The following is a 17,409-nucleotide window of genomic DNA, read 5'->3' as shown; positions in this document are numbered from 1 at the left end:
AATATATACAGAAGCATCTCTGAGCATCACATATTCTAGCTAAGAAAATGCCTACCTTTATTCATACTGAGGTGGTTAAAAAATTTATGTTAGAAACACTAAAAGCAGTGCCTTTTTTTGAAACGATACACAATAACATACCATACTGGTACATGTAGTGTTAATTGAATTTTCAACTTTTCCTGCTAGCAAAAAATGCATACTGGCACTTACTATTTGGAAAAGGAAAAAACGACTAAAAGAATTATTTGATGAAGAAACAATGTTATAAAAGATTCCATTATCACATGAAATAACTTCACAATGCTGATGTGGAAACTATCAAACAATGCTGCTGATCAATTTCTTGCCAATAGTTTTCTTCAGACATATGAAAGTTCAGATTGCTCAGAGACAGTTCAGCTCACAGCCTTTGGGAGATTCTTAAATGGTAATGCATTGGTTGAAGATCTGTTGGGATTAATAGCTCTTCATGAACAGACAAAAGGAGAAATAATGTAATGGAGATTCAAAATTATTAACTTCCAAAGAACTAAGAACTGAAGTGCTTTCTTTACATTACAATAGATGGGATATGGAATGGGCTTCATAAAAGATAGGTAAAAGCAGTAGACATTGACAGGCTTAAAGAAACAAAACTCACTTATTTCCTATCACTATATTATACATACAACACTGTTGAAAATTGAGCGGGAACATTCACTTTTTCCTGACTAACAACAACCAAATATGTTGTGATCAAAATTAGAACTGTAACCCAAACAGCTAGAACGCTTTTTTAAAAAGATATTGATTATAGAATTTCCTGAACTAGTAGTTGCTTACAACAGCATTAATAATTAAGCCAGAGAAAATGCTGAAAAGGATATGGGATTTAAGCGAAACAGTTTTCTGCAGCGATGTGAAAAGAGTGATGAAATTAAATATTGCATCTTTCCAATTGAGCATTTTTGGTTTACATTATTTTCTTAAATTAATAACAAACATTTATCACAAAGGAAAAGAAAACCAGATCACTGAACTCTGAGTCCATCTTAAGCTTCAAAAAGAAACTTGAGCTTTTAGGTGGTTAAGTATGCATACATTTCTATTATTCTGATAGTAGTATTTTGGTCAACATTATCTCAAGCAATGAACCTAATTGCAATAGTAACATTCAAAATTAATTGCAATAGTAACATTCACTTTTGCGGATGTTACTATTGCTTTTAATTGATGGGTAAAGATTTGTTTAACAAATCTTTACCCATCAATTAAACTTTATCAAAATGAATAATTCACTATTTTAATAGTTCAAAATGCTGAAATGGTAAAATATGTTTACAAGTAAATCATTAATCAGTAACTGGGTTCTTAAATCAAAATTGAATTTCAATATAAAAGTGCATTAAAAAAATTTCATCCTACATGGTGTATCTGAATGTGTGGATTCCGACATACAACTATGAATGTATGTGAATAAGAGTTAATGTGAAGTTAAAAAATAAAAATAATTCCACCTAAATTTGTAGTCAGTATTTTTACATCCTATATGCTGCTATTTTACTTTCATCTATATGTATAATTCTCTTCTGATATTGCCCTGCCCATTTTAATTTGGTACACCCTTTAATGTTCTCAAAAATGTTAGTTTTATTTATTTGGATCTTTTTAACAGTTTTTGGCAGAGGAATACATTTCTCTGTTAAAATATTACAATTTATAATAATGTAGCTCAATTATCAATATAGAGAACTAATATTTTAAAGAACAACCTTACCTGGATAAGGGCTTTTTGGTGTTGTCTTCGCATACGCTTGTACCCTGACATCTGTTCATGTATATGATTTTCTTTTTCATGCTCTTTGATTTGCCTTGTGACTATTGAAGTTGTACGTATCGTAGCAAAATTATTGGCTCCAACATCAGTACTATTAAGGCTGGTAGATGAAGAATTCTGTAATAAATAGATGATCTTAATACTACAAATATTTTTCACACTTTTTATCTGTACTGATTAACTAACATTCAGAATGTCCTAAACTACCTAGATAATTTATATAAAAATGCAACAGGGAGTGGGCTGGCAATCAACAGCAGTAAGAAGTCCTAAAGAACAGAATATATGGAAATATCAGGATTTTAAACAACCACACACTTGAAGTAAAAAAATTTCAGTATCATGTTTCCCACATCAATGCTCTAACATAGTGAAAAGAAAACAAGGTCTTCAATTCCACAAAAGCCTAACTGCTATCTGGAAATCCAATCTCATTACCACAAATACCAAATTTCAACTGCACAATACCACCTATCAAGTCATATTTGCATATGGTTCTTACACATAGAACATCACTACTCAAAGAGCAGTTAATATTATCAACAGCTTTGGAACAACATTCCCTCAGTCAACACTAGGAGGTGTGGCAAGATCACCCCATACTGTCACATTTTTGAAGAAAGCCAGCAAAGACCTCTCAATAGAAACAACTGAATAAAGTCAGCTGAAGTGGTTGGAAAACCAACATAGACATCCATATTGACCATGTCCAGTGCTCTTGCTCTCTACAACACAAGTAATGGATACAGAGGAAGAGGCCAAGAAAACAATTTTGACAATACATAAGTGAACTGCTTTTTTTTTGACGACAAGTCTCACAAATGATCTGACATTAATCAGTTGGTGCATATGGAGCAACATAGCTCAGCATGACTAACTATTTCTGTACTTATTTCCCTGTGTATGAACATATGATAGCAATGACTCACTGATATTTGAAGATTTTATTGCATGCCACATTTATTAATGTACATATGTAAATATGAAAAAACATAGAATAAAGACAAAGTTTAGAAAAAAATAAGCATTCAGACATGAAAAAATGCTAAAAAAAAGCTTAAAAATACAAGATACTGTTACTGTTGGAGAATGTCTATCCCTCCACCGTTTCCTCTCTAATAAAACAAACAAGGCTGGATATAAGGTTGATGTTACTTCTAAGCTGTATCTTGTCTAGCTTATATGTAAATCTACCTCTGAAAACAAAGTACATGAAAATAGGCGATTCTTCTACATATAACTAAAAGATATTATATTCAGGTCACAGCAATCACTGAATTCACTGCGAAGAATTGATACACAAAAACACGTGTTGGAGTAGTTATTTTACTTATGAAAATAATAACATAGAATGTTTGACCTCTGCATTGAAGTCATCAAAGAAAACATACGTGTGCAGAGGACACAAAGTACATGACACTACACAAAAATAAGATAAATCTAAATGCTTTATTAACTGTGTAACCAAGCGTGACCTCTGTTGGAAAAAGAATAATGATAAATAAAAAATTATACACAAATATAAATTAATTAAAATAAAACAATTTAATATATATAAGTATAATAATATACAGATGACAAAAAATAAATAAAAATAAAAAGTTTTATGGTGGAATTACATTAAACACATCTCTACAGTCTCCTTATGTTGAGGTTCTGCCATCATATTGCAGATGCTATATAGGCTGTGGATGGATCCTCCAGACTCTTGGAGTTATTAATCCATCATTCTTGTTGAGATTCGAATGATGTTTCAGCATCTCACAATCTTCCTTGAACTCTCTATCAAATAGGTTTTGGTATGGTGTAGGGACTTGGAGCCTTTCTAGTTGATTTTTTGATATGTTTGAAATACATGATCTGACAGGCCTGTTTTACCAATGTGGAGGAATTTAATGTGCCATTTGTATTTAATCTTTTCTTATTAGGATGGTGTGCCCTGTTTCCACATATAGGGTAGACTGCAGGTACAGTGAATTTTGTAAACCCCTGGGTAGGCAAGGTAGGAAAGGGGATCTTTGGATGAGTTGAGTATACTTTTTAATTTTGCAGGAGGTTTGAAGGTTGCCTTAATGGTATATTTATGTAGTGTTCTATTTATTTTATCTGATATTCCCGTAACGTATGGTATGGCTATAGCATTCTTGTGGAGGATCTTGTGATTAATTTTTTCCCCCTTATTATAACCATTTGGCTAATAATTTCATATTCCTCCTTCAGCACCTGCTCACTGGAGCAAATTGTAGAGCTCTATGTTTGAGAGCGCTGATGACTCCTAATTTTTTGTAGGATGGTGGTATGAATTTTTGTGTATGTGTTGGCCTGTGTGTGTGTGTGTGTAGGGTATGATACCATGAATGAAAGGCAGCTTGAGGAAAGATGTGTGACAAGTGTGTCTAAAAAAAGGATGAGAGTTATTATTTTCAATCTCAATGGTAAACTGGATACAAGAGACTTTCGGCTTTAGGCTTGCTGAATCTAGAGTTCAAAGTTTTTCCATGTAAAAGTTAGCTATGGGGGCATACCCATACATTCCTTTTGCAGGTAGAAATTATGTTACCACTTGAAACATCTGGAGCGAAGTACAGTCATACCCAGACTTACGCGGTTTCTTATATGTATGTATTCCCGTCCCATTTCACGCCTCACCACTAGTCGCATCTTTCCGGCGCTGGCTGCATTCGGCAGTGTCACACATGCTATGAACAAGCACTGATGTGTTTCGTGCGGTCTCCATTCATACATGATTTTTATAGTCTACAAACCTTGCGATTGTTTAATGTTATGTTCTTGATAAAAATTTAATCACATAAAAAATAATAATGTCATCCAAAAGAAGCAAGTCCGATTCTTCTACAGCTAGCAAGAAAAGAAAAACATTGACTTTGGAAACAAAACTCAACATCATTAAAGATTTTGAAGGCAGAATGAAAATTTGTGAGCTAGCAAAGAAGTTTGATCTACAGGAATCCATCATAAAACAAAGGTTTACAGATTTTGGAGGACATAGATTCTAACGAAGAATGAATTGTAGCCACAAGGCAAGGAATGAAAAAATCACTGACTTGCTATGAAGAAATTTTGCGTGACAAGAAAAAGACATTGTGCAATCAGACAAATCTATTAGATGTTATGAAACCATCGACATCGAAATAACTTTCTTTTTTTTTTTTTATTTTTATGTACGAAAAACTACAATTATGATTATATTTCTTAAAAAATATAGGTGTTTTTGTAAACCTTTGGTCCCAATTGTATGTTTATATATATAAATTACACGCAAAATTATACCAAGAGTTACGCGAATTCGACTTGCGTTCTTTTTGTTGGTCCCACCTACTGCGTAACTTCGGGGTATGACTGTACATAGGAAAAACTTCCACGATACTGGGCGGAAAGGTGTTCTGTATAAGAAGACTAGTATCACTGATAGGGACATTAGTGAAAAGGGCAGTTATGTAAAGCTGACCAAGTGTTAAGTTGTTAAGTGTGATGTTTTCAATTTTGTCGCTGAAGTGTATTTTGTATGTAGGAGGGGAAATGACCTATCAACTCCATGAGTGTAGCTGCTAGTTTCTTGGCTAAGTGATAATTGGGGCTGTCAATTCCTTCAACTATCAGTCATAGTGGTGTGTTTGGTTCATGTATTTTAGGGAGGTCATAAATGTGGGAGCATGGGCATAATATGTTAATAGCTTATTAATTGTTTCTTCTGGCCACGTAATCACTGACTTGACTAATTCTATTGTTTTCTATTTGATGTGGTTTATAGGATTGTAGTTAACCAATTGGTAGGTGTTGTGGTTGGATACCAATTGGTTCATTTTTTTTACAAGGTATGCTGTCTGATCAATAATGATACTATGACATAATATGTTATCCGATCAACAATGACATAATGGCACTGTCTTTATCTGCCTTGGTAATAACAATGTCTTGGTTATTTATCAGAGTTTTAAGGGCCAATTTTTCTGCTTTTGTTAAATTGCTATTAGAACAACTAAGTTGCAATTTAGCTGTTCTGATAAACAGCCCCCCCCCCATAGCCAACTTTTAAATGGAAGACTGAGTAACAAGCTCTGGATTCAGCAAGCCTAAAGACCAGTCTGGCTCAAATATCTTGATATTTTTTTGGTATTTGACCCCACAGGCATCAAACATTAAATACATTCTTAATCTACCTGAACAAACAACACAAGTGTGTCCAATTTACCATCGAGAGTAAAAACTCTTCCTTTTCTAGACACATTAGTCACAAATCTTCTCCCAGGTTACCTTTCATTCATGCTTTACTGGAAACCCACAAACACAGGCCAATACATAAATTCATGCAACAATCCAACACAAAAACTAGGGGTCATCAGCACCCTTAAACATAGAGCCCTCACAATTTACTAAAATGAGTAGGCACTGAACAAAGAATATGAAATTATTAGCCAAACGTTTATACAAAATGGCTACAATAAAAATAAATAATAATAATAATAAAAAAACAGTTCACAAAATCCTCCACAAAAATACCATTTAAAGCAAAAAAGATGACAACAATGCCATAGTGGCATATCTGAAAAAAAAAAATAGATAGAACATTACATTAAATACGATATCAAGGCAACCTTCAAACCTCCTGCAAAATTGAGAAATTACTCAGCTTATCCAAATATTTCCTTCCCTACCTTGCCCACCCAGGGGTTTATAAAATTCAGTGCACCTGCAACCTATCCTACATAGGAGAAACAGAATGCACCATCCTAATAATAAAAGATAAATACAAATACCACATTAAATTCTTCCACTATAGTAAAATAGAACTCTCAGACTACAAACATGTCACAGAATCAGCTGGAAAGGCAGCAAGTCCCTACACCGCATCAAAACCTGGTTTGAAAGGACGATTGTGAGATGCTGAAACATCATCCAAATCTCAACAAGAATGATGGATTAGTAATTCTGAGAATCTGGAGGACCTATCCACAATATATATATCATCCTGAACATGATGGCAGAACCCTAACACCTTAATATAAGAACACTGTAGAAATGTTTTAATGTTGTTTCACTATAAATCTTTATGTATTTTTTTTAATTATCTGTATATTATTATACATGTTAAAAATTATTTTAATTTATATTTGTATTATAATTTATTATTTATAATTTTCTTTCACCAGAGGTCAGGCTAGGGTAAATAATTAAATCATTTAGATGCATCTTACTTTTGTATAGTGTCATGTAGCTTGTGTCCTCTGCATACGTATGTTTTCTTGATGATGACCTCAATAGAAAGGTTGAAACGTTCAGTATTATTATTTTCATACTTATAAGTAATTATTCCAACACACATGTATTTTTGTCTCCATAAATTCTTCATAATGAAGGCCAATTACAGTGCAACCTTAAAAGAAAATAAATCAATGAACATTAAACACAAAGATAATCTTCTTTAATGGAAAGCAATCTTCAGTAGTGATATGGACTAATATCAAAATCAGGAATTGGACATTGTTACATATTGTACGTACAGGCCAATAGAAGATTCTACTAAGGAAGAAGCGAGAGAATTTTTTGAGTCATTAGAGAAGGCAGATGATAAAGAAAAGTTAGTCCTTGTTGGGAATCAAAACAGAAGAATAAAAAATAAATCCCATGCATAGAAATATTTTGGAAAAATGCAGAGGTAAGAATAAGGCTAACACAAATGGTATATATATATCTTCATCATTTCTGCTCAGGACATTAATGTGGACAATACACACAAGCGTATGGTCCACACAAGAAATTAGATTTACAATACTGATCCACACTTAGTTTTGATCAGGATAAAAATGAAAATCATAGCAGGGGGAGGGGGGGGAATGTAAGAAGTTTTAAAAGAATCAAACTCAAGCAAATTTCAAATGAACTGTAGAATCAAATATTTTACGAGCAATATGAAAACAAGAATTTAACCTTGTAGGTAATACCCAACTCTGCAGAAAACATTAATTCCAGCAGGAAAGAATATGGTGAAGAGAGAGACTACAAAAATCATGAAAGAGAAACTTGGAGAAGAGGTAGATGAGTTCAAGCAAAATAGAGGTGGTTGAGATGTGATTTTCACTTTAAGACAAAGAGTTGACCATAGGATTATAACAAAGATTTAAGTGATGTGTATTTAAGTGTTGTGGATCTTGAAAAGAATATGAAATGGTGTCCAGAAGAAACCTGTTTAAAATGCTACAATTATGTGTGTGAAGAAGACTAAAACCAATGTTACAAGACTCTGTAAGTGAACTAAATAGCTTTAACCAATATGGCATGAAAATCAGCAATAAAAAAGAGAAAAAATGGGCAAGAACATGGAATATATCAATTGCATCTTGAACAGAAAACTTTTATTTCAGGTAAATTCAGTACAATTTTTAGAGAAAATGGTGGTAAATAAATATGGTACTAGACAACAGAATAAGCCAAGGTTAAGAGTAAACTTAATTTATATGGAATGAGAGAGAAATTAGTCATACAAGACGGTGTTCAAACCAGATTTTAAATATCGATGTGGACACTGGGTTAAAAAATAAAACAGCTGATCAAAGATTGGAGACTACAGATATGAGAGTTATGAGAATATTTAGTTGAACAATTGGAATATGTAAGGCAAGACACCTTTGCAACTTGTATAGGTAAATATGACTTCTCCATTACTTCTACCTTAGTATCACCACCTCTTAGTCTGGCTCCCACTGACGAGATCTCAATAAAGTTCGAAACTGGTGTGGGTAGTGGCCGTTTCCTTAATGCATAACATTATACATGTCAGCAAGGAGATGTGCTTTGCATTATAGGAGATACTAAGACAAGTGATGAGTCTTGGTCCACCTTTACCACAAGTTGCCTCAGTCCTGAAGATACTTCAGGTGCAAACTTTGTTTGCTTACACTTCGATAAAGGATTAAACTAAATTTATTATATTCCTGAGGTTAGGTTTTCATCTATACAGTATGCCGCTTCTGATTTCTTCTCAAAGGTGCATCACCTTACATTTGGCCACATTAAACTGGCAGTCATTTACCTTTGCCCATACTGCAAGTCAGTTTAAGTCTTCCCGCAGGATATTTACATCACCTTCATTTACCATTGCTCTTCCCAGTTTAACATTGTGAGCAAACAACCAAATATTTCCTGTCAAATCACTTCCTATATGATTGGAATACAAATTAAACAACAGAAGACCAAGTACTGAGTCCTGTGGTACACCACTGGTCATTTGCCTTCTTCTGGATTCAATTCCTTCATAATACATTCTTTGATATCTGTCCATCAGCCAACTCTAATCAAATTATCAGATGCATATCCGTCCTCATATGCTCCAATTTATACAATAGTGTTCTATGTGGAACCTTGTCAAATGCTTTTGCAGTCTACCAATATCACCGAGTAGCTATTTCCCTTATCCAACTCCACTGCTACTTTATTATAAAAAGCAAATTACTAGGGCAAGACCCACCCCCTTCACAAAACCATACTGTCCTTTATAGAGTATGATATTCCTATCCACACAGCTCTGAATTCTGCTGTCATGATGAATTTCTTCAATACCTTAACCACAACTCCTGAGATGCTGCTTGTCATATAATTTGTTATGTCCTGAAGCTTCCTTTATGCAAGAGAACTATTTTATCCTCTTTCAACCACCACTGGCACCTTCCCACTACTGAGGCTTAAATTAAACAGCTTAGTCAGAGGAGCTGACAATTCTCTTGCACTTCTCCTAATACACAGGCTGATATATCATGTAATCTCATGCCCGTGTTCTTATTGAGGTTCTGGAATATTTTAAATGCATCAACTCCTTCAACCTCTATTCTCCTATCAGTCAATGTCACCACAGAGATGGTACACCCCTGCAAAATGCCTACTCAGCAATTTAACTATTTAGATTGGTTCTGTTACCTCCATACCATCAACATTTTTAATCACACTTCCATAGTCATTCCTCCTTTTTACTTGCTGCATAGCAAATTATAACGTCTTAGGATTTCTTTTGGCCTCATCGACATTTTCACCACGCACCATGCTGACATTTTCTGAGGAAGATGTGGTGCTGAATGGAAAGGTCATCAAGAAAGTAGATAAATTCAAATATCTGGGTTCAGTAGTGGATAGTAAAGGTGAAGTGGAAAGGGAAGTTAATAACATAATTCAGGAATTCCCTCAATCAGGAAATTTGTGATAGAAAAGTTCCAGTGAAATTGAAAGGAAAAATATATAAAACAATAGTAAGACCTACAATGTTATATGGATTGGAGGCACTGCCCTTGAAAAAGTCCAAAGAAAGCAAGATTAGTACTACAGAAATGAGGATGCTTAATGGCTATATGGAGTAACAAGGAAAGACCAGGTGAGGAATGAACATATCAGAGGTACTGTAAAGGTGACTGTAATTACAAACAAAATACAAGAAGCACAATTACAATGGACGAAGTATCATGATGATGAAAATACAAGGAGGAAGACCAAAGAAGCAGTGGAAAGATAGTGTAGAGGAGGATCTAAAGGAGAAAAACCTGGATACCAGTGGAAAAGACTCATCAGAAACAAGGATCCCATATGGAAATGGGAGCAGCTGAAGATGACAACAACAACTGGGTATACAGTCAGATACTACTTTCTTTAAATACCTCTTGATCACCTACCGAGCACTACTAACACCTCTTCCTTCCATGTTCTTATGCCGTGGTAATGCTGAACAGGTGATTATGACAAACCCTTCAGTTTGTCATAATCACCTGCTTTGTATAATTCAACATATATCCCTTCTTAATAGAAAATTCTGCATCTCTGACAATCTCCCAGGTCAAGACTACATGATCATTTTTCCTAAGAAGAGGAAGTGTAGCTAGATTGGTTAGTTAAGTTCTCTGATGAAATGATCAGATCCAGCACTCTTGAGCCTCATTTACCCTCCATTACATGTTGTCTCAGGCGGTTATCTCTTAGGAGCTGTATAAATTCCAATTGCTTCCCTGCCTGTGACCATTCCTCCTTCCACATTAATAATTACTCGACCTGTATCATGCTAATTTGCAATGTCATCTACAGTCTCCCGTGGATTATAACCACAGCCAATTACAAGTTTAGTCTGGCTGGCCTCTATCTCATATGAGTCAGCCTGAAATGAACTGTCCTCTGCATCCCTGTCCCGCTGATGTACTTCAGCACTTTTTTGCTTCAATTCCTCTGCTATCATTAGCAACTCTCCCATCCTGTTCTTTCTGTCCTGTCTCTGAAGACACTATATCTCTTGCTTTCTATTCCTACGACCATATACTCTGTCAACCATGCTCAGTAATGCCTATAACCTTTGGGCAAGTTGTGCCAAAAACTCCTCAACCTTATTTCAAATACTTCTGGTATTATTATACATTAACTGCAATACCCCGTTAATCCCACAACCTCCCTTACACCTTGTGTTACTTAGTTTACTAAAATTAATCTGGGATGCTACATTTTGCATCATGTGATCACTCTCCCACTTGCTAACCTCTAGGTTGCCTGGACCCATGCTCATCTGCATCTACCCCGAACATTCTAGTCTCCCAGACTTTATACTTCCAAACTCTCACTGCAAAACACTTTCTCAAGACTGACACCAAATCCATTTAAATGCAATCCTTCCTTCCATCAAGCTCACTGCACACCATTCCTCTTGCACCATTATAGCTAGCACTCCATGTCATCTTACCTCTTTCAAACCATAGTAACAGACACAAATTTTACTCTGTACTTCCACCTTAACTCTCTGCATCCTTACAGCATCACTGACATCCTTCGACTTAGCTACAGGAAAACACGACTGTCACAATCTCCTGAAGGACTCCTTGTGTTAATGAATCACCATACAAAATCAGATCCTTCTTTTCATGCTTGTGCTCTTTCATGCGCTGCTTTCTTCCTTCCTTCCTTTCACTTCTGTGTCATATCATCTGCCAGGCATTTCTCCAACCACTCAATACCACATATCATTCTGTGAAGAATTCCACATAGATGTGCTATCTTTTCCATTACTATCTGGATATTCTTTCTTCATTATGCATTATGGAAAGGACCAATACCCAGATGTAATACCAAGATTAAAATAATGCAGAAGTCATATTTCCATATACAAGCATTCAAAAGGTGTCACAACTTATTACTAAAATACTCCGCATTAGAGATAGCTGTTGAAACTTTTTTCACTTGATTATACTATAAATTATTGATGCCAAGAAATTGCATTCTTGGTTTTATCCTTTATCTTTTGACTACTCGTATATATGGAAATACGTCTTGAGTATTACTTTAACTTTGGTATCACCTCTGAGTCTGGCTCCCGCTGATGAGACCTCAATGCAGGTCAAAACTGGTCTGGATAGTGGTCCTGGCATTATGGGATACAAAAGCAACTGATGTGAAGTCATTAGCCTCTATATATAAATAGCCCAATCGTGAACAAAGTTCACGATTGGGCAAACTTCGTTTTCTTATATTTGGATAAAGGATGAAACCAAGACTATAATTTCTTGGCATCTAAAATGTATAGTATACCCAAGTGAAAAAGCTTTCAGTATCTATCCTTAATCCATAGTATAGCTTATGGAATATGTAATAAAAAAATAACAAAAATGATAAATTTCATTTAAAAAAAAGTTTCACACAGCTACAAAGTGTAACACAGACGGCCTTGTCAGAAGGTAGATTCAGATGATTTGAGTAGAGCTATCTTAGTGATTTATTCACAACGGATCAGGATTATATATTACCTAACTAAGAAAATGGAAAAAACTCAACATGAAAATTACAAAGGAATTTCCTGCCAAGTGTTTGAGGCAAGATTTACGCAAGCTCATCTGAGAAGAGGCCAAGAAAAATTGTGAAAATTAACTACAACTTAATGGGTTCAGGCAAAACAGCGGTTGTCAAGATCAGACGTTTACTTTCAGACAAATAATCAAAAAATACAGGGAATATAACAATGATACGAGATGCTACTGCTACCCAAAAGTTTGGGGAACTTGAATAGTGCATGCAAACCATTTGTAATACAGCCTTCTGTCAAAGTGAGAGGCTACATTCTTGGGTTATGTGCATTTTGTAATGTTGTGTTTTAGTGGTTCAGCAATTTTCTTCTCAAATTGAAATGGCAGATTTTGAGAAGCAAAGAATCTGCACAAATTTTGCTTTGGGAAAAAAAAAATGTTCCAGAAATCCACTGAATCTGGATTTCTGGAAGCATCTGGTGATAACGCTGTGAATCAAAGCAATTTTTTTTTTTTTTGTGGTCAACACTTCAAGGATAGGCACATGTCTGTCAATGATGAATGTTGATAAGCACAACGCAGGAAAAGATTACAAAAGTGCATGAGGCTATCCTTGCAGATAGACAAACTGCTCCATGATGGTTGTGAGGCTGTAGGAGTTTTGTACAGGATTATTCAATGCATTTTGTTGGGTGTTTTGAACATGGGATGTATTGCTGCAAAATTTGTGCTGAGATTGCTGAGCGATGACCAGAAAAAACATTGTATTGCCGTCTGCAGGGAGCTCAAAGATCGAACTAGAGATAACCCTGAGACGAAGCAACAATCATTGCAGAGGAAGTCACCAAACTCACTGCCACTGAAAAAAGCGCATCCAGTTTTTAGAAATCAATGTATTTTTTTTTTAAACATGCAAGACATTGTCCATAAGGAATTCCTCCCCTCCTGGTCAGACTGTCAACAGCAAGTTTTATTCTAAGGTTTTGAAACAGCTCAAGTAAAGCATTTGGCACAAATGTCCAGATAAATGGAAGAACAATGACTGGGTTCTCCACTATGACAGCTTGTCCTCCCACACATCACTCATGATTCAACAGTCACCCCCCCCCCCCCATCTCCTGACCTCATCCCTGAGACATTTTCCTGTTCCCCAAAATGAAATTCCAGACAGAATCACAGGAGATGCTCAACACAGTCACTCTTGAGGATTTCCAGGAATGCACAGAATCATGGTAAAAACACTGGGATCACTGTATACATGCCCAGGGAGACAACTTCAAAGGAGATGGCAGAAACTAGAAGTTAGACAGGGTTATTTTTTAATGGTCAAATTCCCTGAACTTTTGGGTAGTAATTTTTTTTTTGAGTCCTGCAAGAGATCAGGATCAAAAAAATAATAATGAAACATACTATGAATAATAGAAAGAAAAATATATGTAGTATAATATATATATTCTTCTTGGTGAGATGTGCTGCTGACACAAAAACTGCTCAATTCCTATTACGAAAAATTGCCTCTTTCAAAACCAGACTGTCATGCAAGGGTCATTAAAACCATTATAGTGTTGCTGCACACAATATCACATGCACAGGTAAAAATTATTTACAGACATTTGAATGATTTCTTTTGGAGTCACAGCAAATATGAGGTATGAAGTGCTTTACTTCCCTGCCCCCCCCCAATGCACTGTGCAAGGAGGGTTTGCCCTACCCATCTTAAAATACTATATTTTACTAATATAGGTCAAACTATACAGAAAACATTGGCATCAAATTCTAATTAAATTTATTGGATATTTTTAATATTCTAATAAATTTGTATTATTTTAATATTCTAATGTGGCCAGAGGTTGTGTCAGAGTGGTATTATTCTACATGCAAAACGCTAAAAAAATGTTTTGCATATGCACCCCCTGACTTTGTAACCCCTTTTTGCCATGGAATGTAGGGCACCTCTTCTGCCAGTCCACTACATTTGGCAGGGGTTGGATGCAGTGCTCAGGATCCTGTTGCCAAGTTTCTCTCAGGTGATACTGAGAGAAACATGTCGACATCTAATAAACATCTTAAAATACCACATTTGAAGGATACGTAAAAAACATCTCACTGAGGAAAACAGAATTTATCAAATTAGGAACTGTTTCTATTTCCCTTGATTCTTAGAACAGGAAAGATACCTCTTAGATGAAGAATATTTCTTGAGGAAATTGTGTACACCACCAACAATTTGTTACATAACAGGGGAAAATTAAAGTAGCCATCTATCTCTGACACTATTGGTTTTATACCTTTTTAAATTCAGATTTTAATCTTTGTCATTTTAATTTAGTCTAAACCGATTTCATTCCAAGGATGGGGGAGTTGACCTGAATAAAACCTGGGCTGTGAAGTCCAACACAGATGTGGTTCCCAGCCCTTTTCAGGTCTCTCCCAATTTGTTCCCTTGTTTTATTGTTTTTACCTGTTCATTGGTTTTTTTACAGGTTTTATTCTTTGCTATACTGGCTTTTGTTGTATTTTTAATGTACTCCTTTGTTTTTATTCTATCTATCAGATTTTTTTAAGGTTTTTGTCCTTTAAGTAGTGAAAAGTCAAATGACTTGAAAGTACCTGGTTGATCAATTGAGCCTCTTTCTCTCCACTTACTATTTCTTTCTCTTCTTTCTGTTTAATCTCAGTGCCACTTTTATGCTCAAAGGCCAATGATAAAAGATTTGAATACACTGTATATATACTATATAATATATAAAGACAAAATACTTCTTATGCAGGCATTACCTGAGACTTGAAATTTATTTCAAGTGTTCCTTCAGAGTAAAAAGATTGAGAAACACTGATCTATATGGATAATGGCTGTTTGGAATTTAAAAAACACCTGAAGATTATGAGGCCAATGTATTATCTATATAAATTGTTCGTGCAAGTTCTTCTGGTTAGATTGTCTATTTAGGAAGGATGAAACACTTTGTGACAGGATTTGAGTCCAGGTCTTTCCAACCAAAATGCATCCTTGTCAATGACTGAGATATGGAGGCTTCTCAACTTCACACAGACATTATACTCTTGAGGATTTTTTCTATAAATTGAATAACTGCTTGTGACAAATATGGTAATGGCAAACAAGAATAGACAAGACCACAGGAAACCAATTTCTTTTCTCGATGATTATAACTACCATAGATGTAACACATTCCAGCTATTCAGGTACAGTTTTTAGAAAAGATGGGAAATTAATTTCAAAACAGATAACAGAAATCAAAGCACCGAAGGTAGGAGTGGGTGGAAACAGGTGAATCAATTTCTGCAGGATTAATGAGAAATTTATCAATAGCAATTGGCCAACTAGCAATATTCAAGTTAGTGTTAAAATCAAACTATGGATATGAGAGTTGTTTTTAATGACCAGAGACCAGACATGAAGGTTCTGAGAAAAATCAGAAGGGGACAGATGGTATCAATGGCAGAATTATATTAAAAAATTAACTTATTAGAAAGGTACTTGGCAATTGTTAACATTCATGAATGTGTGAGCAGAGCTAATATACAGTGTGTTGTTGGTCACTTAACCAGAATGGGAGATGAAATGATGCAAATAGTAGTGTTATTTAACATAACCATCTGGTTGAAAATATTTTACCAAATTTTTTAATGTGAATCTCCTGAATTAATTCAGGAGATTCACATTAAAAAATTTTGTAATTAAAAAATAGGGTAATGAACAAATTATCATTCTCTGCAACCTTGTTATGTATAGTTTCGATGTATCAAGTCAAGTGCTCACAGGAAAACAAAAGTTCTTAAGCGGCTCAATGAAAGCATGTTTCAAGTAGGGCTGAAAAATCAGTTCCCTGTGCATGTCATGATTATGAATGTATTTATTCCTGAGAAATAATTTCAGAGTTTACTTTAGTTAACTACCCACATCATAACCTGCCTTTCTGGCTTCCTGTTGTATAGTGGTGGCATACCTTATCATTCAAAACTTTATCTCAATCTGGTTTGTTAATAAATCACTTTACTTTGAAGGTACAAAAGAATACATCTTGTTTATATTTGTACGGAAAATTGAACCAGTGAAAAATTACTTGCTACTGAGGATACATGCATGTTATACATTTATAAGTTTAACTGGAGAATGATTCCCCATTCACTTTTTTCTTTCTATTAAGAGAAGGAGAATTTAAACCCTCACAAGGCATGCACTGCCTTGAGTACTAATATTACATGTATATTAAATGATATATATATATATATATATATATATATACAGGGTGTTCGGGATAAATTTGACATATTTATAATTAATTATATTTTTCCGTAAGTTACATGTATTAACACACACTTCTCTTCATTTAAAAGTTTGGACCCTTCTTCATTCACATACAAGATGTCAGAAAGGATGGATAGCTGGAACCCACCTGAATCATGGAAGAGAATAACTTGTATCATGATGATTCGTGCCCCGCCATCAAAATAAGGATATTACGACTGCTGCCCAATGCTCCCTGAATACAGTAAAAACAATCAGGCATGAACTAGAGACTTGCAATGGTGACTACGAGGATGTAGCAAGAAGAAAGATCCCTAGCAGACGATCTGATTGCGTTCGTACAGCAGAATTCCTCGCAAATCTGCAGGAACAGGTGTTGAAGAACCCTGGCATTGGAATTCGGGCTTTGTTCGTGGAGTTGCTAACTGTAGTCAAGCCCTGGATAACAAGGGTAGGCAATGGTAGGCCGTATGTATGGCAGCAGGATTCGGCCCCTTGCCACACCTCTGGGAAAAGTCAAAAATGGTTGTCTGAAAATTTCT

At 35.1% G+C, this 17,409-nt stretch overlaps 1 protein-coding gene across 4 annotated transcripts in view; it reads right to left on the bottom strand.

The window, feature by feature from the left end:
• Positions 1–17,409, bottom strand: part of LOC150104464 (serine/threonine-protein kinase Tao-like) — a 713,758-nt gene that overhangs the window by 330,821 nt on the left and 365,528 nt on the right. For all 4 annotated transcript variants that reach the window (XM_090395159.1, XM_090395157.1, XM_090395158.1 and 1 more), the window contains one exon: positions 1,760–1,936. In XM_090395159.1, the coding sequence (XP_090251285.1) occupies positions 1,760–1,936 (177 nt within the window). The remainder of the gene's footprint in view (positions 1–1,759; positions 1,937–17,409) is intronic.

This window comes from Typopeltis vanoorti, chromosome 7 (genome assembly GCF_054136105.1).
Source record: "Typopeltis vanoorti isolate ZY-2024b chromosome 7, IOZ_Tvanoo_1.0, whole genome shotgun sequence".
Lineage (NCBI taxonomy): Eukaryota > Metazoa > Arthropoda > Arachnida > Uropygi > Thelyphonidae > Typopeltis > Typopeltis vanoorti.
Note: the sequence above shows the minus strand (reverse complement) of the source record. Positions and strands in the feature narration are given on the sequence as shown.